Raw genomic sequence first — 27,235 nt, 5'->3', positions numbered from 1 at the left:
AGGCATGGAAGCACAAAAGAACATGGAGCCCACCTCCCCAACCTCAAGCCTGCATGAGCTCCCTTAGGGCCAGGCCTGAGAATGGACCCTCTGGCTCAGAGTTGGGCATCAGCCTTCAGGGCCTGGATGTCAGGGGGCTGGGCCAGATCTGCAGCCTGGCCCCAAGTCACTCCATCAGCACATGAAGAGGCAGCAGAGACTAATCACAGGTACTGAGGCTTGCTGCATGCCAGGTATCAAGTCACGGATGGGAACCCTGCCAGCCTCACCCAGCACCCCAGAGCCCCTGTGGTTCTGGCTTCCTGTCCTGTCAATCTCATATCTCATCCTGAGGCAGGGGTGCTTGAGCGGAGCAGGGGCAGGGTACTTTCCACCTGACCAGAATGGGGCCTGAAGCCCTCAGGTGAGAACTGGTCAGAAGCAGGAGAAGTGTTCTCCAGGAGTGACTAGAGCAGCTGGTCCCAAGCACAGGTGTCCCTGAGGTTTGGGCTTTCCCACCGCTAGATTCCAGGGCTGTGTCCCTTCCTGACCACTGTAGACTTGACCTCTCTCCCCAGAGCTGAGATTGTTGACCCCCTCTGGCTTCTTGGGGGCCAGCTCAGGGCCTGGCCAAGCAGGGCATGGGAACTGCTGCAGAGGCCAGAGCCCAGGTGGTCTGGAAGAGCCTCAGAGACCTGTAGGGCTTAAATGTTAGGGTCACAGGCTCCTTTGAGAAGTTGATATGAAACTAGAGAAAAACACATGTGTCTCTTAAGTCATACACAATCCTGCTGAGGCTGTGCTGGGATCCAAGGAAAGGTGATGAGCCTAGGACTCAGGGCTTAGAGCCCCAACCCAAATATCGACAAGGTCCATGTGGGTAGAGGGGGTGAGTGAAGATGGCTGGGTCGGGCTGTCCCATGAAGGGGGTGGCCTGAGTAGTTCATTGCCCTCCAGCCTGTACTTGGGCCTGGCATTGCAGTGGTGCCCAATCTGGAAGCTGGACATAGGATTTTCTTTCATTTTTTTAAATTCCAGGTTTGTTTTTTTTCCTTTTTTTTTTTTTTTTTTGTATATTCATATGAATCAAAATCTTTAAAATACCAAACAAGTCAAAGAAAGAAAGACAAAGCCTCACATCTTCCAGCAGCCATGGGGCCTCCCGGAGTAAGGTCATCTGTGGGGGGTTCCGTTCACATTCCTGTACGTGCACCCACAATAAATCCATGAGGTAGCCTGCCTGAGACCCCGGGGGACTTGCTGATGCACCTGAGTCACACAGAGCTGCAGAGGCCCAGGGCCCAGGTGCTCTGACTGCACGCCCTCCCTTTCCATGGGCACTGCGCTGAGTGACACAAGGGGCAGGACTGGCCGCGGCACAGACCTGAGAGATAGTCACAGGGTGGGGTAGAATGGGGGGATTAAAGGAAACCAGGGAAGAACAGCACAGGGCTTTGGGCCCCCATGGGAGGCAGGAGGGGGAGCATGGCTGGGCATGGGAGCCCAGCAGGCATGGGGGCAGCCTCCTTAGGCGATCTCTACCATACACACCCCGGGCGGCAGGTCACTGCCCCTGCCTCTTGACTGACTGCACACAGCTGTTCCCCTGCTTAGCTTCCCAGCATCCAGGAGCCCAAGAAGGCCCTCCTCCTTACTCACATTTCCCCATCTTTGCCACACCTTCTGTCTTCCACGCCCTTGACCAAGAAGGGCAGAGCAAGTTAATGTCTAGAGCAGGGTGCAGGCCAGGTCGGGGGGAACGGCTCCAGGCCAGCGGCCCAGGAGATGTTTCCAAGCCTCAGGACTGGCTCTGCCTCAGCAGGCTATGTGACCTGAGGCAAGATCCTTGCCTCTCTGAGTCTCTGCTTCCTCTCAGGAACGCGTCTTCTGTGCTAGCATCCTCTCCAGAAGTGGTATACAGCCACGGAGGCCCAGCAGGATAGCGCCAGCCAGCGAGGGGACAGCGAGGGGCCTAAGGGACCTCAGCTACCATGCAGGAAGGTGGGAAACAGTGGGCCCAACTCACTGTGGGTTGTCACACTGGCGGGTCCGGAACTTTACACCTGTGCCACAGGTGCGTGAGCAGGAGCCGAATGGACTCCAAGCACCCCAGTTGCCATCCCGCTTGAGGATGTCAGGCGTCAGCCAGATGCAGTGTCCTTTAAAGCAATGCTGAAAGACAGAAGGTCACTCCTATGACTCACTGTTCCAGGGCCACTCAGATGCCCCATACTCTTCAGCCTGCAGTTCCCTTGATGTGTGCTCAGCCCTGGAGGCTCTGGGAGAGAAGGCTGCACTTCCCCTAGGCATTCAGAGCCCCGTTGAGAGGTCCAGAGAGGTGCTGGCCTGCCTGCTCCCCCTGACCACCAACCTGGCGACCCGCCATCCTCCACGTCTTGTCCAGCCTGCTGTCCCTTCAGCCAGAGGCTGCCCTGCACCCCACACCGTGTCTCCAGGTGAAGCCACATTCATAAAGAAGCAGCATTCATAAAGAACCACCTGGCAGGTCAGGCCAGTGACTCCCGAGACATACAGGACTTACCCATTTACGTTTAAAGGAAATATAATGGACATGAAGGTCAGGTGGCAAGCTGACATGGTAAGCATTCATGAACCCAGGGAGCAGAACATTGGCACTCAGGGAACACAGACCTACCACTTGAATCTGGTCACACTGCTCCCCAGCCTCCCACGGGGAGGACACTCATACAACTTAGCACAGCTTTAGGAAGGAGATTACAAAATATAACACATTAGATATAAAATGGAATATTGATTTAGAACAAGAAAATACATCACAAAAAGTTAAAAATTTAACAATGGACCAATACTGTGCACACAACCAAAAGCAGAGTACAATGATTTCTTTTTTTTTCAAATTAGCCAGCTGCTACAACTTTTCCTGCACTTCTGATGGCAAACTTGTCCATCCCCTCCTCATGTAATGCCTCGCCACAGGTACATGCGAAGAAGCTGGGTGGATTCCAGGCACCCCGGGAGCTATCCAGTTTCAGAATGTCATTTTGTAAGTCTGTTTCTCATATTGAGAACACAAAGATAATGCAGCCATTCCTCTGCAAACTTTCTCTGTAAGGACCGGAAGCTATTTTGGTTACATGATCTCTTTTGTAACTACTCACCTCTGCCACTGGAGCATGAATGCAGCTACAGGCAACATCAGTGAATGAACATGGCTGTATCCCCAAAAACTTTATTTACAGAAACAGAGAGCACATGGAAACGTCTATGGTGGACCTATAAGGAGCTTGGTGAACTCCTTCCTCAGTAAGATAACCATTTAACTGGTGAAAATTATTTTTAAAAAACAACCACTTAAAGTATCTAGAAATTGTCCTAAAGTTGATACAACAGATGGGGGAACATTTTTTTCAAGGATATCTACAAAATCTTGGTGAGAAGAGTGAAGTTGGGGCACCCAGGTGGGTTAAGCATCTGCCTTCAGCTCAGGTCATGATCTTAGGGTGCTGGGATCGAGCCCTGTGTCAGGCTCCATGCTCAGCAGGGACCCTGCTTCTTCCTCTCGCTCTGCCTGCAGCTCCCCCTGCTTGTGCATGCTCTTGCTCTCTCTCTCTCTCTCTCTCAAATAAATATATAAAATCTTTAAAGAAAAAAAAAAGAAACGTGAAAGTCTATGGCATTTGGGCCATAACCCCTGCCTATACCTCCCCCTCCACCCCCAACTCAGGGCGGGCAGAAGCTTTACTGCCTAGAAAATGGAGCTATCTATCCTCCCTGCTCCCAGTCTGGGGCTACAATTTGACCCTGGGAAGGGCAAGTCACTGGCACCTCCCAACTCACAACACTGTCTTGCAGAAAGTCAATTCCAGCCAGCAGAGCCAAAAGAACTAGGGCTCCCATTGCTGGGTGAAGATTCTACCCCAGATATAAGATTCTACTCCAGATGTCAGGCTAAGAATCCTAGACCTGGACAGACCTTTCCCTGGCCTGCTTGTAGGGCAGAGGTCCTGTCTTAAAAAGAAAAAACCAAGAAGAGTAGGGACTACCATCCCCACTGACGGACCCACCTGTAGCCAGGATGCCACCCTGTGAGAAGTGGGCCACACTGCACCCTAGTCCTAGTGCAGTGGAGCAGTGGTCTTCCCAGAGGCAGAGGCAGAACAGCCAGTTCCATAGCTTTCCCTAAGGGGACCAACTTTATTTGGAACAGAGTTCCAAATCAGCAGCTAGTGATTTGGTGACCAGTAGGGGCAGAACAGCCAAAAAGCCTACCAGGAAAGTCAGAGAAAGAGACAGAGAGAACGTGGTTAACACCCCTGTCCTGGGGTGGGAGTTGGGGGCTGTGTGGTCAGGGTGCCGATGCACAGGCCCAAGGCTATGACCTCCGGTGGGCAGTATCAATGGCTGCACACTGCAGGTCAAACAAATATAGTTTATGCAAACAATGTGACCGAGTCACTAAACAAATAAACAAGCAAACAACAGCACAACAACGTCCAGGGCATCAATATCCAGAGTCTCTTCAATGTATTGTCTCCAATGCCCAGTTTCCACCAAAATTTCTGACATGACATGAAACAGGAGAGTGTGATCCACACAAGGGAAAGTAAGCAGGTGACAGAAATTACCTTTGAGGAGGCCCAGATGTTGAACTTAGCAGGCAGATTTCAAAACAGCTATTATAAATATGCTCCAAGAACAAATGGGAGCCATGTCTAAAGAACTGAAGGAGAGGAAAGGACATTGTCTCACCAGATAGGGAACATCAGGAAAGAGAGAAAAACTACTACAAAAATGTAAACAGAAATTCTGGAATTGAAAAGTTCAAAAGCTGAACGATAAGTTCACCCAGGGCTCAGCAGTAGATCTGAGTTGACAGAAGACAGAGTCCAGAAACTTGAATACATATCAGTCACGATTCTGCAATCTGAAGAGTGGAGACAAAAAGGAGTGGGAAATATTCAAAGACATAATGGCTGAAAACTTCTAAAATGTGATGGGGAAAAAATTAACCTATATACCCAAGAAATTTAACAAACCCCAAGTAGAATAAATGCAAAGAGATCTGTACCCAGACACATGATAGTCAAATTAATGAAAGACAATGAAAATGTCCAAAGAAGTAAGAGGAAAAAGACTCATCGTGTATAAGGAAAGCCCAATAAAATCAAGAGCTGTCGCTTAATCAGAAATAATGGAGGCCAGAGGCAGTGGTGTTAACCAAGGATAATCAATACAACTATCTCTGAACAATGAAGCTAAAATAAAAACATTCTCACACAAACAAAAACAGAGAATTTATGGCTATCTGATTGCCTCATAGGAAAATACTAAAGGAAATTATTCAGGTGAAAGCAAGTGACACCAAATAATAATCCAAATCCACATGAAATAAACAAAGAGTGCTGGAAATGGACAATTTTTTAGAAAAACACAGACTGCCAAAACCACTTTAATAAGATGTGGAAAATCAGAGTAGACCTATAATAAGTAAAGAGATTAAATGAGTGTTTAAAAACCTCCCACAAATAATATCCCAATCCCCGATGACTTCCTTAGTGAATTCTACTGAACACTTAAAAAAACATTGATACCATTCCTTCATGAACTCTTCCAAAATATGGGAGAAAAAAGAAATTCCCCAATTCATTCTATGAGGCTAGTATTACCCTGATACTAAAACCAGACAGAGATACTGCCAGAAAAAAAACTGCAGACCAATATCTCTTATGAAAATACACAAAAATCTTCAACAAAATCCTAGCATACCAAATCTAACCCATATGAAAAGATTATATACCACAACCAGGTTATCCCAGGAGTGCCAGGTTTAATATCTGAAAATCAAGCAATGTAATAAACCATATTAACAAAATAAATAACAGACTGTATGATTGCCTCGAGACTCAAAAAATGAAATCTGGCAATCACCAACATCCTTTCCTGAAAACACAGGCGTGCATGTGCACATGCACACACACACACACACACACACACACGACAAGGAATAGAAGAGAACTTTCTCAATCTGATAAAGGACATTGAAGAACTACCTGTAGCTAATATCATACTTAATGATGAAGGAATGAATGATTTCCCCCTATGATCAAGAACAAAGTCAACATTGTACTGGAAGTTCTGGCCAGGAAAAGTAGCCCCCCCCCCCAAAAAAAAAGAAATAAAAGGCATCCAGTTTGAAAAGGAAGAAGTAAAACTATCTCTATTTGCAGGTGACACGATTTTACATATAGAAACTCCTAAAGAATCCACTAAAAAGCTATTAGATCTAATAAAGAAACTGAGTGAGATTGCAGGGCACAAGATCAATACAGAAAAACCAATTGTATTTCTATGAAGAGTTTATCCAATAATACAGTGGAAGTGAAATTAAGAATCTATCTACAATAGCATCAAAAAGAAGAAAAAAACCTTAGTAATAAATTGAACAAAGGAAGTATAAAACATGCACCTTAAAAACTAAAAAATACCGTTGAAATAAATTAAATGTCCAAATAAAAAGAAAGATATCTTGTATTTATGGTTCATATTGTTAATATATTGATACTCTAGATTCAATGTAATCCTTTCAAAATCCCAGCTGGAGTTTTGCAGAAATTGAAAAACTGCTCTTAAAATACAGACATCCTTGCCAACACTTGTTATTTCTTGTCTTGGGTTCTAGCCATTCTGACAGGTCAAAGGACTGGAAATAGCCAAATAAATTTTGAAAAAGAAAAAGTAAGACAACTTGCACTTCCCCACTTCAAAGTCTAACACAAAACTACAGTAATCAAGACTATGTGGCTCTGTCATAAGGATAGACAAATCTATTGATGGCAAAGAATGCAGAGTCAGAAATGAACCCTTACATGTGGTCAGCTGGTTTCCAACAAGGGTAACAAGATGATATGATTCAACAGAAAGAGAACAGTCAAAAAAAAAAAGAAAGAAAGAAAGAAAGAAAGAGTCTCTTCAACAATGGATGTCCACATGCAAAAGGATGAGGTCAGACACCTACCTCACACCATGCACAAAAGTCAACTGAAAATGGATCATAAACCTAAATGTAAGGGCTAGCCTCAGAATACAGTACAGAAATATATCTTCTTGACCTAATGGCAATGGTTTCTTAGATACAATACCAAAAGCACGGGCAACAAAAGAAAAAAACATATAGATAAACTGGATCTTACTAAAATTAAAACCTTTTGTGCATAAAATGATACTGTCGTGAAACTGACAAGACAAACCACAAAACAGAAAAAAAAATGGTCACAAACCATTTTGCGCATCCCTTATTGGGATACAAATATATATAAAGAACTCCTATAGATCAATAATAAAAAGATAAATAACTCAATTAAAAATATGCAAAGGATATGAATAGACATTTACCCCCCCAAGGTACATATATATCTTATATATCACACATGTGTGTGTGAATCACCACTAAGCACATGATGAAAAGATGCTCAACATCACAGGTCATTAGGGAAATGCCAATCAAAACCATAATGAGATGACACTTCCTACCCCCTGGGATGGTTACAATAAAAATACAGATGATAACAAGTTTGGGAGAGGATATAAAGAAATTAGAACCCTCATACAGTGCTAGTTGGAATGTAAAAAAGGTACAGCTGCTTTGGCAAGGAGTTTGGCAGTTTCTCAAAATGTGAACACAGAGCTACCGTAAGATTCAGTAATTCCACTCCTAGGTACATATCCAAGAAAAGTGACACATCCACCCATAACTTGCACAGGAATGTTTACAGCAGCATTTCTCGTAACAGCTGAAAAGAAGAAACAATTCAGATGACCATCAACTGATAAATGGATAAATAAAACACAGTATATCTTTACAATGGATTATTATTCAGCCACTAAAAGGAAGAGAGTACTGACATGTGCTATAACACAGAAGAATTTTGAAAACATTATGCTGATTAAATAAAGCCAGACACAAAGGACTCATATTATACAATTCCATTGATAAGAAATGTCCAGAAGAAGCAAATCTACAGACACAGCAAGTAGATTAGTGATTGCTCAGGACTGGTCAGGGGTTGAGGGGAGAGAATGAACCAGGGAGAATGCTAATGGGTATGGCACTTCTTCCTGGAGTGACCAAAATGTTCTAAAATTTGAGTGTTGTGATAGTTGCACAACTCTGTGAATATACTGAAAACCACCGAATTGTACACTTCAAATGGACAATTTTATTTTTTTAGATTTTATTTATTTGAGAGAGAGAGAGAGACAGAGAGAGAGAGAAGACAAGCAGGGGGAGAGGGAGAAGCAAACTCGCCACTGAGCAGAGAGCCTGACACGGGGGCTTGATCCCAGAATCCCAGGTTCATGACCTAAGCTGAAGGCAGACGCTTAACTGACTGAACCACCCAGGCACCCCTAAATGGGCAATTTTAAATGTGAATCACATCTTAGTAAAGGTGTTGGGGAGCGGGGAGCCAGGTGGCAGGTGGCCTAGGTCTGTGTGTGACAGCTTGCTAACTCTGGCTCTAGCATGTTGAGGGACATATTTTCTTTTTTAAATAATTGGCAATTTAGAGAAGGTATTGGTGGTGTCATAGGAACTTTCACATAATCAAATCTGGAGAAACTGCTATCTAGTCTGTTTCCTGATGTGGATGTCAGGGCATTTCAAGTTTTCTTGGTTAGAGCCTGATTTTAAATGTAACATTCAGTAAGTTGCTATTGACTATTGTAGGGGCAACATTCTGAGCTTTGGATTGTCTTTCATGTTGTCAACATTTCATGTCAAGTCAGGAAGAAGTTTAAATGCTTCTCCCATGTGTTCATCAGATTCACTCCCCTTCATTAACTGGATTGTCAAATATTTCAAGAACCTGTTACTTCCCTATGATATTTACCTTTTCCTCCTAATGAATGGCTGCTTTGGGGTTTGATCTGAGACCTTTTCTTATTACTTTTTTTATTTTTTATTTTTTATTTTTTATTTTTATTTTTTTTTATGATAGTCACACAGAGAGAGAGAGAGAGAGAGAGAGAGAGAGGCAGAGACACAGGCAGAGGGAGAAGCAGGCTCCATGCACCGGGAGCCCGATGTGGGATTCGATCCCGGGTCTCCAGGATCACGCCCTGGGCCAAAGGCAGGCACTAAACCACTGCGCCACCCAGGGATCCCCCTTTTCTTATTACAATTAAGTTTCTGACTTCGGTGTTACTTCTCCTGATTTCTTTACTCCATTTTCCCTTTCATTTTCTATTAATTTTTATCTGAATTTTCTTCAATACATAATTTTGAAAATGACAGAAGGTACTTTTATCCATCTATTTGAATCAGAAGCCTGTCATTTCTCTTATTTTATTGAAGCCTTCCAGAACAACTTTCAAAATTGCAGTTAAACTGGCATATTCAAGCTTCATCAACATTTCAAATAAACTTTTTGCATCCCATTTGCACTCAGATTTCTCTCCTGGTCTTTGGGATTTTATTTTAGCACCTTTATATTTTGTAGTACATATGTTGTGAGGCGTGGACAGCTTTTTAACAAGCAGGCCATCTGGTTACACTTAGCCTTTTTAAAGAGACGTCCAAGTAGGATCTGTGTTTAAAGGAGCCCATCTGCAAGACAGACCCCCAAAAGCAAACAAACTATCGTCAGTATGGAAGCTGTAGTGACCTTAGGTCCAGCTGAGGCTCCTTTTGTCCAATGATCAGAGGGGACACACAGCACATACTCCACAGTGACGCTGAATGAGTTGGCGAGGCGGTGGTAGGAATGCCTCTGGACATTATTCCTACCCCTGGACAACTACAGTAACTTAGCTGTACATGAAAGATACTGAGACCATGTAAATAAGCCAATAAGTAGACCTTAAATGCAATTTCTCCTTAGCCAAAGCCACAAAGCACCTATTGCCACTCTAATGCCAGTGAAAGAAGTATGTTGGAAGGGGAGAGGGAGTGAAAAGAGAAGTGATCTTAATTGGCTAGATCTTATGGTTAAAATATACTTTTGCAAAATTTATGAAAACACATGACCATGTGAACACAGGAGGGGTCCTGAAAGGGGCCCTGTGGAAGTGAGAAGCCCGGAGTTTATATATCCTAAGCTTCATGATAAATTTACCTCTGTTCCTCCTCAAAACCTTCTGCAGGGTCCCACGCTGTAGGATTCAGACTAGCTCCTTAGCCTGGTATCAAAGGCCCTGTATGACCAGCTCCCTACTCACCCCTCCTGCTTCATCTCCCACCACCATGCCAGGTGCCTGGCTGCTGACTGCTCTCTGAACAGACCACACTGTCTTTCCTCCCTGCTTTTGGGAATGCCTCTGCTCAGGAAACCCATCACCCCACTTCCTTCCCCCACATCCAGTGCAGTGGATGCCAGAAGAAATCCCCCTCCAGGCTCAGGTTCTCACTCCCCCTAGCCAAGAAGTGTGTTGGTTGCTCATGCTCACAACTGAGTCCCTCTTTAGGACATGCACAGCCAAAGTGTGCTTCCTGTCCCAGAGTCATGCCTCTTTCCTGGGGACAGGCATAACCAACTACTGGTCAAGGCTGGGCATAGCTTCAGAGCTCTGCCAGCCCAGAGCTTTGGGTAGGGTCTCCCGACACCCATATTGTGGCCATATTGCTGTTTGATGCCTCATTCTCCCCATAGATGGTGATCCTCCTGTAAGCGCTCCCCAGAAAGATGGCTGCAATCGGATCTTTGTCTCAGAATCCATTCCAAGGGAGCCATGATGCCACCTCCATGCCCAAGTCACTGCCAGGCATCTGTCCTGGATCTCATCTCTCAGAAGGGCCCTTTCCTGCCTCCCCTATCCCTGTGTACAACTCTCTTTGGGAGGCTGCCTCACTTCTTTCCTCCCTATTTGCTCCTTCCTTCCTTCCTTCCTTCCTTCCTTCCTTCCTTCCTTCCTTCCTTCCTTCTTCCTGACACAGACCTCTTGCCCTTCCTTAACCCACCCAGGGACTCCCAGTCCTGCCTTCACACCAGTGTGAGCCCTTGTGAGGTGTGACAGAGGCTGCCACTCTCTGGATTCCCCTTTCTGGGCTCTGGGCAAGTGGCCAATGGCTCCATCATCATAAGGCTGTTACACAGCTGGCAAGCCTGGGGTCAGGCAGGCCTGGCTGCATGCAGGCCACTGGTGACACTGGTCATGTCCTTCCAGGCCATGGTTACCTCATCTCTGACCCCACAGTGCCCCTCACTTAACCATGGAAGGGAGGCGAAGAACCCACAGAAATGCTGGCTGCTGGCCCCCTAGCTGGTGGTACAAGGCAAGGAAGAAGGCCCAGGTAAGAATGAATGTGTCCTCCCAAAACCCATATGTGAAAGCCTAAGCACCAATGTGATGGTATTAGAATGTGGAGGTCTTTGGGGGGTGATGGGTCATGAGGGTAAAACCTCTTTTAAGATTGGTGCCTTTTTAAGAAGATGTGAGAAAGAGGATTCTGCAACCCTCACCAGAACCCAAACATGCTGGCACCCTGATCTCAGACTTCCAGCCTTCAGAGCTGTAAGAAATAAATATCTGCTGTTTAAGCTCCCAGTCTGTAGCATTTTTTTTGACAGCAGCCCGAACTGATTAAGACACAGGGAGAGTGAACGCTCCTGCATCTCTGAAGGCTAGGACTGGGACCCAACCTCCATGTCACTGCTGGTCAAGGGAACCAAGGACCAGGAAGAATGGAGGAGGCCAGACAGTGGTCTCCTTGTCCCTGTTGGACACATCGGTCCCAAGTCTGGAAATAGGGAGCTGGGTTCTGACATCCCACACGCCCACAGTGTGAGGAGGACCACCTCCTCCACAGGCTCAGGTCCAAATGAGCAGAGGCAATACACATGCATTGTAGAAAACACCAAGCAAGACGAAAAGAAGGGAAACTCACCCTTAAATCCACCACCCAGAAGCCACCCTTCCAATATTTTGGTTTATTTCTTCCTGAATGGCTGATTTTTATTTTTTTATTTTTTTAAATATGTTGCTTATTTATTTGACAGAGAGAGAGAGAGTGAGAGAACACAAGCAGGGGGAGCAGGAGGCAGAGTGAGAAGCAAGCTCCCCACTGAGGAGACAGCCCAACATGGGACTTGATTCCAGGACCCTGGTGATCATGACCTGAGCCAAAGGCAGACGCTTAACCAACTGAGCCACCCAGGCGCCCTAGGGTTATTATTTTTTACAAACATGTGTAATGTTTTTAAAATGCTTTATAAACATAAGTTTAAATGCCTACAAATATTCCATGCAACAGAGAGGCTTGAACATTTAAAAGCATAAAGTTGCTTCTCCTGAGTGAATTCTGAGACCACAACAGGCTGATGGGCTGCCTCATGGGATAAGTACCATGAGCGCGCTGACGCACCTCAGCAGGCTAGGAATTCTGCTGGGTTGTCTGAAAGCCTTTGAGGCAGGACTGCCCTGTTTCAGAGAAGTGCATGTTTAGCATTTCTGAACCACTGAGATCCTCAACCTTCCTCCACCCACCAGCGTGTCCCGAGCAGGGAGCTGTGAGGATAAGTGACTTGGACACTTACTTAGGTGACCTGCTGGAGGGAGAAAGGATGGCTCAAGGTCCCATGTGAGGAAGGACACCCAGGGCTCGAACTCCCAGGCACAGATTCTGAGCTATCCCTGTCACTATGTCTGCCTGCCAGTTCTCAACTATGCAGGGAAATAGGAAGCTTTATACAGGAGCATTGCAGGGCATTTACATGGGGCACGTGTTTCTGAAATGGAATTCGCGAAAACTGAGGGTGGGTATCACTTCCCCAAGATGCCACATGCAAATGTGAGAGCAAATGGGGGACTCTTTCCTGCCAACAGATACACTGAGGCAGGAGTCATTTTTGACCTCCTCCCTGGGCCTGCATGACACCCTCTGCCCTGACCCTGTGTGAGCCCACCAGCCTGGCCTGCAGAGCAGAGGCACCTGGGAGTGCCCCCTGTGCTGGACCTGACCCTGCTCCACAGTATCCTGGGCATGCCTGTCGCCAGCAAACTGAACAGGGAGAGACAGAAGCTGGCTATCACCATGGCCTCCTGGAGAGCCATGTGGGGTCACTATGTCTTTTGTTTTCTGGATTCTAATGCTTTGACACCTAAAGACCCTAAAGTGCCTGCCCCTCCCAGGATTAGCCAATCTCTAGAGTAATAGTAAACAACTCATGCAGTAGTGTGATTTTTAAATGCAAACCAACCAATCCAGGGTTTCCTCTGTCAGACTGTCATTCTCAAGGCCAGCATTCCCTGCCGGAATCACCCCAGAGGCAGGCACCAGAGGACTAAGGGCAGTCCCTCTGGCCCACAGCCCACTGATATTATATGTGTAACATTGGCCAATTCTAAGCCTGCTTATCCTGGGTCGCCTGTTCCCTTTTTTTAAAAAAAAATTTTAATTTAAATTCAATTTGTCAACATACAACACCCAGTGTCATCTCATCATGCGCCCCTCCTTTTTTTTTTTAGCATAATTTTATTTTTTATTTTTTTTTTTTGCTTTTTCAGATTTATTTTTTTTCTTTTTTTTTTTTATTGGTGTTCAATTTACTAACATACAGAATAACCCCCAGTGCCCGTCACCCATTCACTCCCACCCCCCGCCCTCCTCCCCTTCCACCACCCCTAGTTCGTTTCCCAGAGTTAGCAGTCTTTACGTTCTGTCTCCCTTTCTGATATTTCCCACATATTTCTTCCCCCTTCCCTTATATTCCCTTTCACTATTATTTATATTCCCCAAATGAATGAGAACATATAATGTTTGTCCTTCTCCGACTGGCTTACTTCACTCAGCATAATACCCTCCAGTTCCATCCACGTTGAAGCAAATGGTGGGTATTTGTCATTTCTAATAGCTGAGTAATATTCCATTGCATGCGCCCCTCCTTAATGTTTATCACCCAGTTACCCCATCTGTCCACCCACCTCCCCTTCTGCACAGTCGCCCCCACCTTTTGCCCCCTGACCCATCCTGGTGCTTCCACACGTGGCACCTTGTAGCCCTTCCTTTCGGGATCTGTGAGAAACTGTTTTTTCACTGGCAATCATCTTCTGGTCTGTTGGTCTCACTCCACCTCAAATTTTATATTAATATGCTGTATTTTAAAGCACCACCCTTCCCCATCTCATCTGCCCTCACTGGCCTTCCTCCCCAGGCTCCTGCTCTGTATCATCTCCCACCTGGACTTCTCATCTCACTTCTCCCTACCTTTGCGGCTTCAGTGGGGTCAGTGACAGGGAAGCTTGAGTTCCCTGACAGGCCACTCCCTGGCCCCATCCTCACTGCCATGTAACAGCTGTCTCTTCATGCTCATGGCTAACCCTCACAGATGGTGAGGTCGGAAGGAGGCAGAGGAGGCGGACACATGTGATGGATGTGAATGGATGAATAAATACGGATGTGAGATGACCAAGCAGCTTGATGCTCAGGCCTACTACCCACTTCTCTGTCCAAGGGCAACATGCTCCCCTCTCCTCTCTCAGCCAAACCCATCTCTTGATCTCATGGGAGAGCTCTGCACCACCGGCTCTTGCTCTTTCCTCACCACCCTGATCCTCTCTGCTTCATCTCTCTGAGGCATGGGGCCCTGAACCCCAAAGGTGTCGCAGACCTCCCCTGCCTACCTGGCCCCCACTGTGTCTGACCCAGGGCCAGACAGCAAACGAGCATGAAACCAAAAAGTGGAGGGCAGGTGGTTCTTGTGTGTGCTCTCTCCAGGTCATCCCTGTGTGTGGAATATAGATACGGATTGCTCTCTTTGGGAGATGGTGGATACTACATGAAACTGAGTAAGAAGGAGAACAATCTGGCTGGGGAGGACAAGAGGGGACAATGCGCTTGGGATGAGCTGCTGGAGAGTATGCACGATAAGGATCCCAGGTCGCCACACTGTGTCCTGAGCCTGAACTCTGTCACCCCCTACTGGGGCTGGGGGCCCCCGGAGGGCAGCTGACTCATCATAGCCTTCATCCCTGAGGAGTCCTTCATTCCTGTTCCATCCTCACTCCCTTCTCTCCTTCTTCTCTTTCTGGAAAGGGAAAGGTAAGGGATGGCTGCCTCCCAAGTATTAAATCACACAGTGATGAGTAGCATATTAAATGATAACAAACACACAGAGGCAGAGGAGTCTGATAAGCCCCCAGAAAGTGCCCATGCTTCTCCCCCTGCCTCTCCACCCACAGCTTCACACACCAAGAATTCCTGATGTGGGACAGCTTTCACTCTGTGCTCTTGGGAACCAGGGCAGGCTGAGCCCAGCCCCAGCTCTGCCCCCAACACATTCAGCAAAGCTCTACTCTTTAACAAATAAAATATAATTGTATTTACTGGGCTAAATGAATAAAGGATCATGCCACCAAAAAGAATGAATGAAGAAATTTTAAAAAAAAATGAATGAAGGGCAATGGCCAGGTCAGTGGTTTCTGTAAGGAGAAGCACTCTGGCTATATCTGTGCACCTTCCTCACCAGACTGCCCCCTCCCCGCCCCACAAGAGAAGGGAAGGCAATTGGCATTCCAGAAATGCAGGCATTTCCTGGCCCACCTTCTCCCAGTGGCTGGGATCCCTTGGTGGTTACACTTGTTCAGGCCAGACTCCTGCTCCATCTGCCTTCTGCCTATGCAGGGTGGAATGGCCGAAAGTGAGGACCGAGGGTGGGGTGAGAAGCCATGCTGAGCTAGGCTCAGTCCCTAGTTCAGTGTCTACTGAGCTTGTCACAGGAGCTGTGGCAAATGCTTCCAAGCCCCTGTGCCCTCCATTGAACTTCTGTGGGGAGGAGGGCTATATGGTCAGTTCTGGCTTTATGAGGTCCCTGGCACATTACTAACAACATCTCACCTCCAACTTCTAACGGTTCATGGAGTCTGGGGGCACGGCTCAATCACCTAGGCTCACCCTGAAAAATACCAATTCCCAGATCTTCAAACAAAAATTTGTACACAGATGTTCACAGCAGCACTATTCACAAGCACCAAAAGTTGGAAACAACCCAAGTGTCCATCAGTGGGTGAACATATAAACAAACTATCATCTAGCCACACAGTGGAATATTACTCAACCATCAAAAGGAAAAAAACACTGATATGTGCTACAGTGGATGAACCTTAAAAACACAAAAGGCTATATACTGTCTGATTCTGCTCCTCTAGAATTCCAGAATGGGCAAATCCACAGAGACAGAAGGGCAGATTAGTGGTCCAGGGGGCAGGAGACAGGAGGGGAGCAGGGAGTCACTGCTTAATAGGCTCCCCTTTTGTAGTGATGAAGAAGTTCTAGAACTACCTAATGATATGGCTGCAAGACACTGAATATACTGAGAAGTCACTGAATTGTATAACGCGGTTAAAATGGCAAATATTATGTTGTACAAATTTCACCATAGTTTAAAAGATAAAAAAACAAAAACCAACACAATTCCCCATCCTCATCTCAAACCAAAATCTGCAGGGGTGAGCCTGGGAACCTCTATCTTTAAGGTCTATCAGGAACTAAAATTAGCCAGAATTTTAGACCTGCGTGGAAGAACCTCATGCCCAGATGGCCTGGGGGCCTTGACTTGGGGGGCCTGATGTTGGGGCCTGCGTGCTGATGTGCACCCCTTGCACTCCCCACTCAGGTCTGGGGCTTCGTGGGTGGTCATGCAGGTTTAGGCTCACCTACATAAGCTAGCCCGCAGCAAGCGACTGACTGAAGAGCAGGCACGCGATCTTATATGAGCCTATGGGAATCAAGCCCAGAGTTTTGGCTGAAAAGACATGGTGAGAAAAGCCCACCTTTTGTCAAGCTGCTGGAGGATGAGGAGTGGGTCTGGGTGGCTGGCAGGTGCCAGGAGCAGCCATGGAGCTGCCTCAAGGGACAATGTGCTCATCAGGGGGCATACACGGAGGCCACAGGGATGGAAAGGCGAAGCCTAATGCTGAGCCTTGGGACCCGGTGGCCAACAGCCTCCAATGCTGGCCTTAAAGTGAGGTGACCCACTCACTCACAATGTCCATGGGGGGAAAGAAGGCTGTGGGAACCCTGAAACTGCTCCTCAGATGAGGGGGTTCCCAAGCTCCTCTTGAAGCACAGAGAGGAGCTGTGGGACACCAGGTTTGCTCTGAAAGAAAAACTAGTGTGTTGCAAGTAGAGGGGTGCAGAGAGTCTGGGATGTCACGTATGCAGCGTTATGAGAAAGGAGGCAGGGTCCCCTGAGAAGGCCCCAGGCCTCTCCCCACCCGTGCTGCAGTGCCTGTCCCTGGAGCCTGTGCATATCACACGGCCTGCCCTCTGCTCCGACTCACCTTGCCAGGTGCACACATGGTCCCGTCCAGGGGAGGGCCCTTCTTGGTCTTGCAAAAGTAGGGGTTGTCAGGGTGGCTACACCACAGCTGCTTGCAGGGGTCGAAGGTCCGGAACTGGAAGAGAGTACCAGCAGCTCGCCAGGCTGCCTCCCACTGCAGGGACCCTCCAGGGGCCTCACCCTGTCCCCCAGGGTCCTCCTGGACAGGGCGGAGTCAGGCACAGCTCGGCTGCCCAGGACAGGCCTGTGTGGTGCCCTGAGCTCCCCGTGATTCTGAGGCTGGGACAACCTCCAGAATGCAGCGGCTGCTTCATGTCTCTCCGGCAGTGGGGCATCCCCAACCCCCAGGCTTTGGTCCCTGCACTTGTATTGGAGCCTGGACAGACAGCTGGGAGCCAGTGTACCTGGCAGGAAGGCTTCGTGGGCATCCCTCTGGCCTGGGTACGAGTGGCAGGGAGGGGCTGTCACTGCAGGGCCTCAAGGGCACCTATAGACCCTGGGCTGAGGACTCTACCTCCTGAAGCCCTCCCCCCTGTACCTGTCTTGCTTCAGCTTTGGCCTCTGTTCCCTGGACGCCACAGTCACCTCTTCTCTGGCCTTTATGCTTGCTATATCCATAGCCCTTCCTCCAGGTTGTGCCTGAGGGATCCACCTGAAACTCAGACCTGGCCATGCTACCGCCCTCTTTAAACATTTCTAGAGCTCCCTGTGGCAATGAAAATCAAGCCCACCAAGCTCTTTAGGCAGCTGTGCAAGAGCTTATACCACTTGCATCAGTACCCGAGTCCACCACTTGCTTGCTCTGTGGCCTTAGGCGTGTTACCTAGGTCCTCAGTTTCCTCATTTGTAAAATGGGAATACTTTGTTTCCTCCCTTCCTTCCTGCAGTTGAGAGCAGCATTAGGTCAGATGCTAACAGACAGTAATGCTCTTGCCACACTGCCTTGGACAGGGTGGGCCCTGATCAGCAGGTACAGTCAATTCTGATGCGCGGGTTTCCTGCTGCTGGCTCTGCCCTGGCACCAGACCCCAGTAACAAGTGGTTGCTCCTCTCTATGCTGTTTCCTCACCTCTAGATCTTTGCACGTTTGATTCCTGCCTTCTGGAATGTCCTCTCCTTCACTCAGCCTTTACACTCACTTCTTCCTTGGGGAAGGCCTCCCCAACTCTGCAGGCAGCACAGGGGCCTCACCAGCAGCCCTCCCCCCACCCCTTGCTGACCTCCCAGTCACAGCCCCTTATACTAGGACCCCATCTGGACTGGCCAGGTGGGCACTGGGGGCCGGAGCCAGTGAGAGGCAGCGGGTACAGAGGGAGAGCCTGCTCCGTCCTGCCCTCAAGAGCCATGCCAACCCCAGCCACCTCCTAAGAAGCTCGCCAGACAGGGCAGGGGTCCCCAGAGGCGTTCTGACACTCACCGCCGTGCACATCATGTAGCCCAGGCCGAAGTCAAAGCGGCACTGCTCGTTCATGGAGTAGTGCAGCCCGGGGAGCTGGGGCAGCGCCGGCCAGTCGTGGGCAAACGGGTCATCCCGCAGGCAGTCATAGGAGCTGTGAGGGGACACGTGGGTGCTGCAAGCAGCCTTCAGGGGGAGCGTACAGCCCCTGAGGCAGCTCTAGGCCCTTCTCGAGCCATGGCACGAGGCCCATTGCACACTCCAGCCCTCAGCCCTGTTGCCTCTCTCTTCCTTGATGGGAGCCACCCAGGGACCCCATTAAGGGTGCTGCTGCATTAAGGGTGCCCACTTTCCATCCAAGGCCGGGCCCCCTAACCATGGGACCTCGCCTGCCACAAACACTAACCTCCTGGCTCTCCCTTCCCTTCCCCACACCTTAGGCTGGAGGACTGAACCTGAGTTCGGGTGGGGCCCAGGCACATCGGGGGCACCTGCGCCCCAGAGCTGAGCCCAGGGCCCAGGCTATAGGGTGGTCCTGCGGACACAGGACGGTACTCACTGCAGGTAGCGGCTCAGCTCCTGCTGGCTGCAGCGGGACCAGTGGAAGCGATGGAAGGCCGCCTGCACCAGGGGCGCCATGATGCTGCCCAGCCGCACCTCGTCGCCACAGCGGTTGCCCTGCCCGTCGTGCTCCATGCCCAGCCTGCGCGGGAAGGGGCCGGGGGCAAGGCAGCCTCACTGGACCCTCCCCTGGGAGGGCTGCACTGCCAGGCAGCCAGGGGGCCACCCCAGCCTCCCCAGCGGCTCCCCGTGCCTTTCCTTTCTCTGGTCTGCCCTGAGCCAGGCTTTCCACCAGCTGGGTCCTGAAAGCCAGGGGAGTGTGGGAGCACACGGCAGAGGCCCGAGAACCTCCACACATTCAGCAGCATGTACTCACGTCCCTGCACAGATCCAGCGGCCCTGCGGTTTCCCCAAATTCAGGGGGTGCTTGGGGGCTACATACCTGGATGGAGTTGTGGCTTCCCCACCTCCAGCTCTTTAATTCTGGGCCAGACTCCCTCAAAACCCCAGTTATTCATGTGTAAATGGGGTAAGGAGGCCCCACACCCAGGGGCTTGAATGGCATAATGCCTAGAAGGCCACCAACACCCAACTGGTCTTTTGATTTGTTGCCTCAGTAGAACCTGGACCTCAGGCCTGCTCTGTGCAGTGCTGGGGTCAGGACTTCACATCCCAAGTGCTCCTCATACGGGGCATTTCCCCACCAAGCCATGATCTTCCCCATGCAACAAGTGAAGCCACTTACACATGGCCAGTCTCATGGGCCACCACGAATGCTGAGGAGAAGCCATCCTCGTGGTTCAGAGTGCAGCTGCGGACAGGGTGGCACATTCCAGTGACAGGAGCATAGCCTGGGAGGAGGCAAAGTGCGGCTCTAGCTCCTGGGCCCAGAGCCATGACTGAATGGCTAGGCCCTGGCCCCATTGCCTCCTACCATCCCCAGAACAAATGAGCCAAACCAACTGGCACAGCTCAGGTGACATACACCCCAGGCGGCAGGCCTCAGCCCTGACTGTCAATGTCCACACTGCAGCCAGGATCAGTTTCTCAGGCATAGGTCTCAACTGCTAAAACTCCCTGCCACCTTGGCAGCTTCCTGCCTGCTGTTCTCTTTCATGCCACCTCCCACCTCCCACTTTGCTGAGTGTCCTTCTGGCCCCCAAGCAACACATCCCTTCTATACCTCCTCCTACTGCCCATAGGAACCCTGGTCCCTGAGCCCATTCCCCCTCTAGAGGGTCTTCTCTGGGTCCTCCGTGGCTTCTCTGGGTCCTACGAAACCCTAGCTAGACCCGCTTCCATAGCAAACACAGGGAGCAGTGAGAGTGGCCAGGAAGCTGCTCAAGGGCAGAGCCCAGGGACAAGAGCCGGCATGCCACTCTGCCCGGCTGTCATGTAGCCAGGATGGGCCAAGAGGACTGAAGAGTAGACTAGCTGCAGACAACGAGGCCCTCATTCCTCTCAGCCAGTGAATCTGCACTCTGGCTGAGGAGATTCTGAGCCACATTCCTTCTGAAGGATTCCCCTCTTCCAGGGGTCTGAGGGAAAGGAGCTGGACATACGCAAGGTACTCCCAGAGGCAGAGGGTGGGGAGTGGGAGTGGGCAGGGGTGGCTGCAGCAGGCCACATCCCTTTGACATAAGATGCCCAAGGACCCCCCCTGCCCTTAGCCAGCCCAGCCCCATCCCCACTCAAGTGGCTTAGAAGAACCACTGAATTCACAGGTAATAGTGAGAAGACACAGTGCATTTTGCCGACCCAGTTACATTATGTGGCCCAAAGTAGTCAGGAAATAGAGACACACATAGGGACCAAGGGGAGGACTGAGGAATGTACTAGTACAGCCCAAGCAGGGGGGTGAGAAGGCCTGCAGGTGGCTGTCCTATGGGACAGCTGATCCCCCTGGGGGCTGAATCTGATCACGGAGTGGGGTTGTTCTTTGGGTGTCTCCAAGGAAGACAGAGGATAGCATTCCCATCAATGAGGAGGGGTAGGCTGGAAAGGGGCATGTGACTGAGACTGCACCCAACACTGAGGAAAACCAGAGAAAAGAGCCTAGCCACTTGCTCCCGGACACGATAAAGAAGTGCGTACAGAGCTGTGTGTGCAGAAGGGGGTCTCTGCTAAGATATCACCTAGAGACCCACCAAGCAAGGAGCCTCTGCCCTAGGAACCCTGACCTAGCCTCACTTCTCACAGATCCCATGGGGAGATCCCAAGGCAATTTGTTCAAAGGGAAGAAGAGAGAAGAAGGGACAGGGGGCCTGGTGACCCAGGGTGTGTGGGTGCTGGATTTGTCTGTAAAAGCATGGTAATTGAACCACTGTCTTTTCTCCCTTATAATAAACAAGAAAATCTGTATCTTAAAGTATTTTTTGCTCTGCAGATTTTAAGATGATTGCTGTGGAATCAGTGTCCTAGAGTCAAACTTTGAGATCTCTTTGTTCACTGTATGCAAAGCCTGCATGTACATATTCACACTACCTAGCATATTACATGGGTCTTTACAATCTGAAGGTTTGCAAAAGTGTCTTTATATTTTTCTTTATACCCTTCCTACTTATTTTATTTTGTTGTTGTTCTTTCTTTCTGGAAATCCTTTTAGATAAATATTGTACCTCTTGGGTTGAGCCTCTATGTCTTTGTTCTTCTATTTTAATTTTTTTGGATGTCTTTGACTTTTTTTTAAGGATTTATTTATTTATTTATTATTTATTTATTTAGACAGTGAACGAGAGAGCATACACAAGCAGGGGAGGAGCAAAAGGAGAGGGAGAGGGAGAATCTTAAGCAGACTCTGTGCTGAGTGCAGAGTCGGAAGCAGGGCTCAATCTCACAACCCTGAGATCATGACCTAAGCTGAAATCAAGAGTTGGACACTTAACCAACTGGGCCACTCAGGTATCCCTTCCTTGACTTTTTATTTCAGTTTCTGAATTTTCTATTTTATCCATTATATCTTTAGTTTCATAAAAATTCTTTGCTGTTCTCTAATTATTCCTAGCAACCTGTGCTGGGTTTATGGATGTATTTCCTCAAACATTCTGGGAATGATTACTTTTTTTAAAAGTTCTCCCCCAGTCTCTAAATCATCTCTACCTCCTCTAGAGTCAGTTCTCCAATTTTGTTTTGCATCTTGGTCTTTTTCATGGTATAAGCTTAAAAAAAAATGTCTGGCCATCCTTAGCTGAAACAAGGATGAGGTCACTCTCTAGAGAACTTATGGTGGTTTCTCTCCCTATGGAACAGTTTTGCTCCCCAAAAGGGCTGTCACCTGGACAAAAGCACCAAAAGGGCACTCTGTCACCTAGCTCACTGCTGTAAGGCTTGCAGGATGCTAGCAGCCCCTCAAAATGAAGAGGCACCAACTCTAAGTAGGAGCCTTACTCTGGGCTCAGCAGGATCTGGAATTACATTCTGTGTTCCCAACTGAATCCTACTGTGGTGCCAATCTATGTGGCAAAGAGGACAGCTGCAGTGCCAGAGAGATGTTTTGTTAATATAAACTGATTTGGGCTCTGATCAGGGTCACTCAGGAAGTCTCCCTAGTTATGCAAATATGAGCAAGTGGTCAGCAGAAAGAAGCTAAAGGTTGAAAGAGTAGAGCAAGATGCAGGGCAGTAAGTATAAAAATTCATGGCCAGTAAAGTGGTGGATGTAATGAGCATGTACATTATATAAATGTATTTTTTAAATGATTTTATTTATTTATTTGAGAGAGAAAGAGAGGGAGAGAGCACAAGCAGGGGGAGCAGCAGGCAAAGGAAGAGGGAGAAGCAGGCTCCCCACAGAGCAGGGAGCCTGATGTGGGACTCAATCCCAGGACCCTGGGATGATCACCTGAGCCAAAGGCAGATGCTTAACCAACTGAGCCACCCAGGTGCCCCTAAATATACTTATTTTTATAAAAGAATCACTAGAACAATCAATCAGAAACTAATAAAAATGAGTATCTGTAGAAAATGGGAATGGGGTAAAATGGGTCCACTCTTCTGAATATATTTTTATATAGTTTTTAAAAGCTGTTTCTTTTGAAGTCTGATATACATCCATAAAAATTCACAAGTCATAAGATACAACAAGTGAATCATCACAAAGGGATCACACCTGTGTAACCACCTCCGCAGTCAAGAAATACAACTGTATCAGCACCACAGAAGGCCCTTCTTGCTGCCTCTAACCACGACATCCTCTCTCAAAATAGGAGAAAGTATTTGTAAATTGTATATCTGATAAGGAGTTAATATCCAAAATATATAAGGACCTCAAACAACTAATAGCAAAAACAAGCAACTCAATTAAACAGTGGGCAGAGGACCTAAATAAACATTTTTCCAAAGATGTCCAGATGGCCAACAGGTACATGAAAAGATGCTCAACATTACTCATCATCAGGGAAATGCAAGACAAAACCACAATGAGGTATCACTCCACCCCTGTTAGAATGGCAAGTATGAGGAGGAGAGGGAAGCCTCGTGCACTGTTGGTGGGAATGTAACTTGGTGCAGCCACTGTGGAAAACCGTATGGAGGTTCCTTGAAAATTTTAAAAATAGAACTACCTTGTGATCCAGCAATTCTACTTCTGGGTATTTATCTGAAGGAAACATAAATACTAACTCAAAAAGCTATCTACAGCCCCATGTTCACTGCGGCATTCTTACAATAGCCGAGACATGGAAAGAACCCAAGTGCCCATCAGTGGATGAACGGATATGGAAGAAGATGTGGTGTATGCACACACTGGAATATCATTCAGCCATAAAAAGGAAATGCTGCCATTCACAACAACGTGGAATGACCTTGAGAGCATTATGCCAATTGAAAGAAGTCAGGCAGAGAACAACTACCCTGTGATCTCATGTATATGCGGAATCTAAAAAAAAAAAAAAAATGCCAAACTCATAGCTACAGAGGCAGAGGGTGAGGGGTGGGCAAAATGAGTGAAGGGAGTCAAAAGGTATGAACCTCTGGTTATAAGATCAGATCTGAGGATGTAATGTACAGCATGGAAACAACAGTCACGGTAACTATCTTGTGTATTTGAAAGTTGCTAGGAGAGTAGAACTTAAAAGTTCTCATCACAAGAAAAAATCTTTTTTTTTAATTTTTATTTATTTATGATAGTCACACAGAGAGAGAGAGGCAGAGACACAGGCAGAGGGAGAAGCAGGCTCCCTGCACCGGGAGCCCGACGTGGGATTCGATCCCGGGTCTCCAGGATCGCGCCCTGGGCCAAAGGCAGGCGCCAAACCGCTGCACCACCCAGGGATCCCCACAAGAAAAAATCTTGACACAATGTATTGTGGTGGATATTAACTAGACTATGGTGGCAATCATTTCACAACATGTACATATATCCTATCATTATGTTTTACACCTAACACTAAGATAATGATATATGTCAACTATATCTCAATGAAAAAAAATTAAGTTAAAAAAAGGAAGGGAATTTTCCCCCAGTTGGGATATTTGCCTGACCTGATACCATTTGTTAAAGAGACCGTCTTTCCTGTCCACTTCACAATAAATCAAGCGTCTACCCATGGGTAAGTTCAAGTCTGGACTCTGTGTTCTGTTCTAATGGTACATTTGTCAACCCTTGCATCAAAATATACTCTTTACTTCCTGTATTTTTGGGAGCACTGGGCCCACTGCATTTCCAGATGAACATTAGAATCAACTTGTCGGTATCCTCCAACTATTCTGCTGGATCTAAACTGCTCTAGAGTGCACTTGTGTTCTCTTGCAGGTCCGTTTGGAGAAAATTGATTTCTTTCAATAGTGAGTTTCTCTATCCATTAGCATAGCATACTCCTTCAATGATTTCATCTTTTATAACTTCTGTACGCATGCTTTGTAGTTTTCAGGTCCAGATCTTGGATACCTTTTGTTAAACGTATTCCTAGATGTTTGCTATTTTTTATTCTTTTATTATTCTAAGTGGTATTAGTTTTTAAATTTTATTTTTTTTTGCTGTTAGAATACAGAAATTCAATTGATTTTTATGTTGACATTATATCCAGAAAATTACTCAATAATGCTAATAATTTACTTGTAGATTCTTTTGGGTTTTCTACATACACAAGCATATTATCTTCAAATGAGAATTTGATTTCTTTCTTTCTGACCCTTATATTTTTATTTATTTATTTATTTTGCCTTATTTCACTGGCTGGGACCTGCACTATAATGTTGAACAGATGTGGTGATACAAGTATTCTTGACCCATTCTCAGGTCTAAAGGAAATACTTTCAACATTTCACCTTTATATATGATGTTTGCTAGAGCTTTTTTTCTGGTAAGTATCCTTTACAACATTTAGAACATTTTTTTCTATTCCTAGTCAATAAGACATTTGATCATAAATGGATATTGATTTTTGTCAAATACTTTTTCTGAATCAATTGAGATGATTCTATAAGCTTTTCTCCTTTGTTCTATTAACTTGGTGAATTACAATGATTGATTTTCGTATGTTAAGCCTTGCATTCCTAGGATAAGCCCAAATTCACTGTCATATAGTGCTTTTTATATATAGCACTGGATTTGATTTGCTAGTATTTTGTTTGGGATTTTGTATATATACTCACGGGAGAGATATGTTTGTTTTGTAATGTCCATCTCAGATTTTGTATTAATATTAGCAGGCCGCATAAAATCCGTTGGAAATAATGTTCCTTCTTTTTTCATTCTGTGAGATTTGGGTATGATTGATATTACTCTTCCTTAAAAATTAGGAAAAATTCTCTGCTGAAGCTATCAAGCCCTGGAATTTACTCTGAAGGAAGGCTTTTAATCATAAATTCAGTATTGTTATTGATATGAGACTACTCAGATTTTCCTTTTTTTCTCAGATTTTATGTTTTGTCAAAGAATTTGTACCTTGCATCTAAATTAACAAATTTATCAACATCATTATGTTCAAAATACCTTCTCATTATCTTAGTACCTCTTTAAAGTAACATTTGTAATGATGTCTATTTTACATTTCTCATCTTAGTAAATCTGTATTTTCCTCCTTTCTTTTTTAAACTAGCATGGCTGGAGGCATTCCAGTTCTAATTCATGCTTTTCAAACAACCAAATTTTGGTCTTATTGATTTTCTTTACAAATGTTTTCCATTTCTTACACTTATAATTTCTTTCCTTCTATTATTGTTGAGTTTAGTTAACTGTTCTTTTTTGAATTTCTTGAGATAGGCATTTCTATGATTGACTCTTCAGCCCTTTCTTCTAATGAAATAAGGTTAACAAATATCAGTTTAATCATTGTTAGTTACATCCACGAGTTTTGATATGTCATAGTGTCATCATTTGGTTTAAAAATATATTCTTAATTTCTACCATTACTTTTTTGAACCACAGATTACTGATGAGCATGTTGTCTAATTTTCAAGCATTCATAGTTTTTCTAGTTACCCTTCTTTTCCAGTGTGATCTACAATAAGGGTGGCCACACATATTCTGTGCGGTTTCGATCTTCTGTATTTTGTTGAGATTTGCTGATGGCCTCACATAGTCTGCTTTGGTATGGTTTAATGTTGCACTCATCAAAAGTACGTATTCCTCAGTTGTTTGGTGAGTTTGTTTCTTCATTCAAGTCTTCTTTAACCTTAACTATGTTCTTACCCGTTGTTTTATCAGTTACTTAAGAATGTGTTAAAATCTTCAATTATACTTGCAGGCATTGTCAATTTTTTTCTTTTAGATCTGTCAGTTTTATATAGTTTGAATTTTTAAGTGAAAGCCTTAACTTCTAAATGTAGAGAAATTATTCAAGTTTGTTTTTTAAAAATGGGGGGAAGCAAATAACCCTGCCTTGGATCTTGTCTGGTCTCTAGGCTGCCAGCCCCAGGCTCTACTCATTTCACCACCTTTGATTTTTTTTACTCTCCCCCTGAGGGATGCAGTTTCCTGGGGGAAATGGTAGAGGCCCTGGTGGTTTTCAATGAGTCAGGAGATCACCAGCACTTACACAGCCCCTTACTGGCTAAGATGGCCATAGCCTCTCTCTGCCCTGACACCCTTCCCAGCCTAGATT

At 46.6% G+C, this 27,235-nt stretch overlaps 1 protein-coding gene across 1 annotated transcript in view; it reads right to left on the bottom strand.

Moving 5' to 3' along the window:
• Positions 1-27,235, bottom strand: part of ADAMTS2 (ADAM metallopeptidase with thrombospondin type 1 motif 2) — a 225,139-nt gene that overhangs the window by 28,722 nt on the left and 169,182 nt on the right. Inside the window, exons 7-11 of the mRNA XM_077911167.1 lie at positions 19,937-20,042; positions 19,190-19,333; positions 18,652-18,784; positions 17,236-17,349; positions 2,006-2,151 (exon numbers count right to left, since the gene is read on the bottom strand). Coding sequence (XP_077767293.1) covers positions 2,006-2,151; positions 17,236-17,349; positions 18,652-18,784; positions 19,190-19,333; positions 19,937-20,042 — 643 coding nt within the window. The remainder of the gene's footprint in view (positions 1-2,005; positions 2,152-17,235; positions 17,350-18,651; positions 18,785-19,189; positions 19,334-19,936; positions 20,043-27,235) is intronic.

Source organism: Canis aureus, chromosome 10 (assembly GCF_053574225.1).
Source record: "Canis aureus isolate CA01 chromosome 10, VMU_Caureus_v.1.0, whole genome shotgun sequence".
NCBI classification, from domain to species: Eukaryota; Metazoa; Chordata; class Mammalia; order Carnivora; family Canidae; genus Canis; species Canis aureus.
Note: the sequence above shows the minus strand (reverse complement) of the source record. Positions and strands in the feature narration are given on the sequence as shown.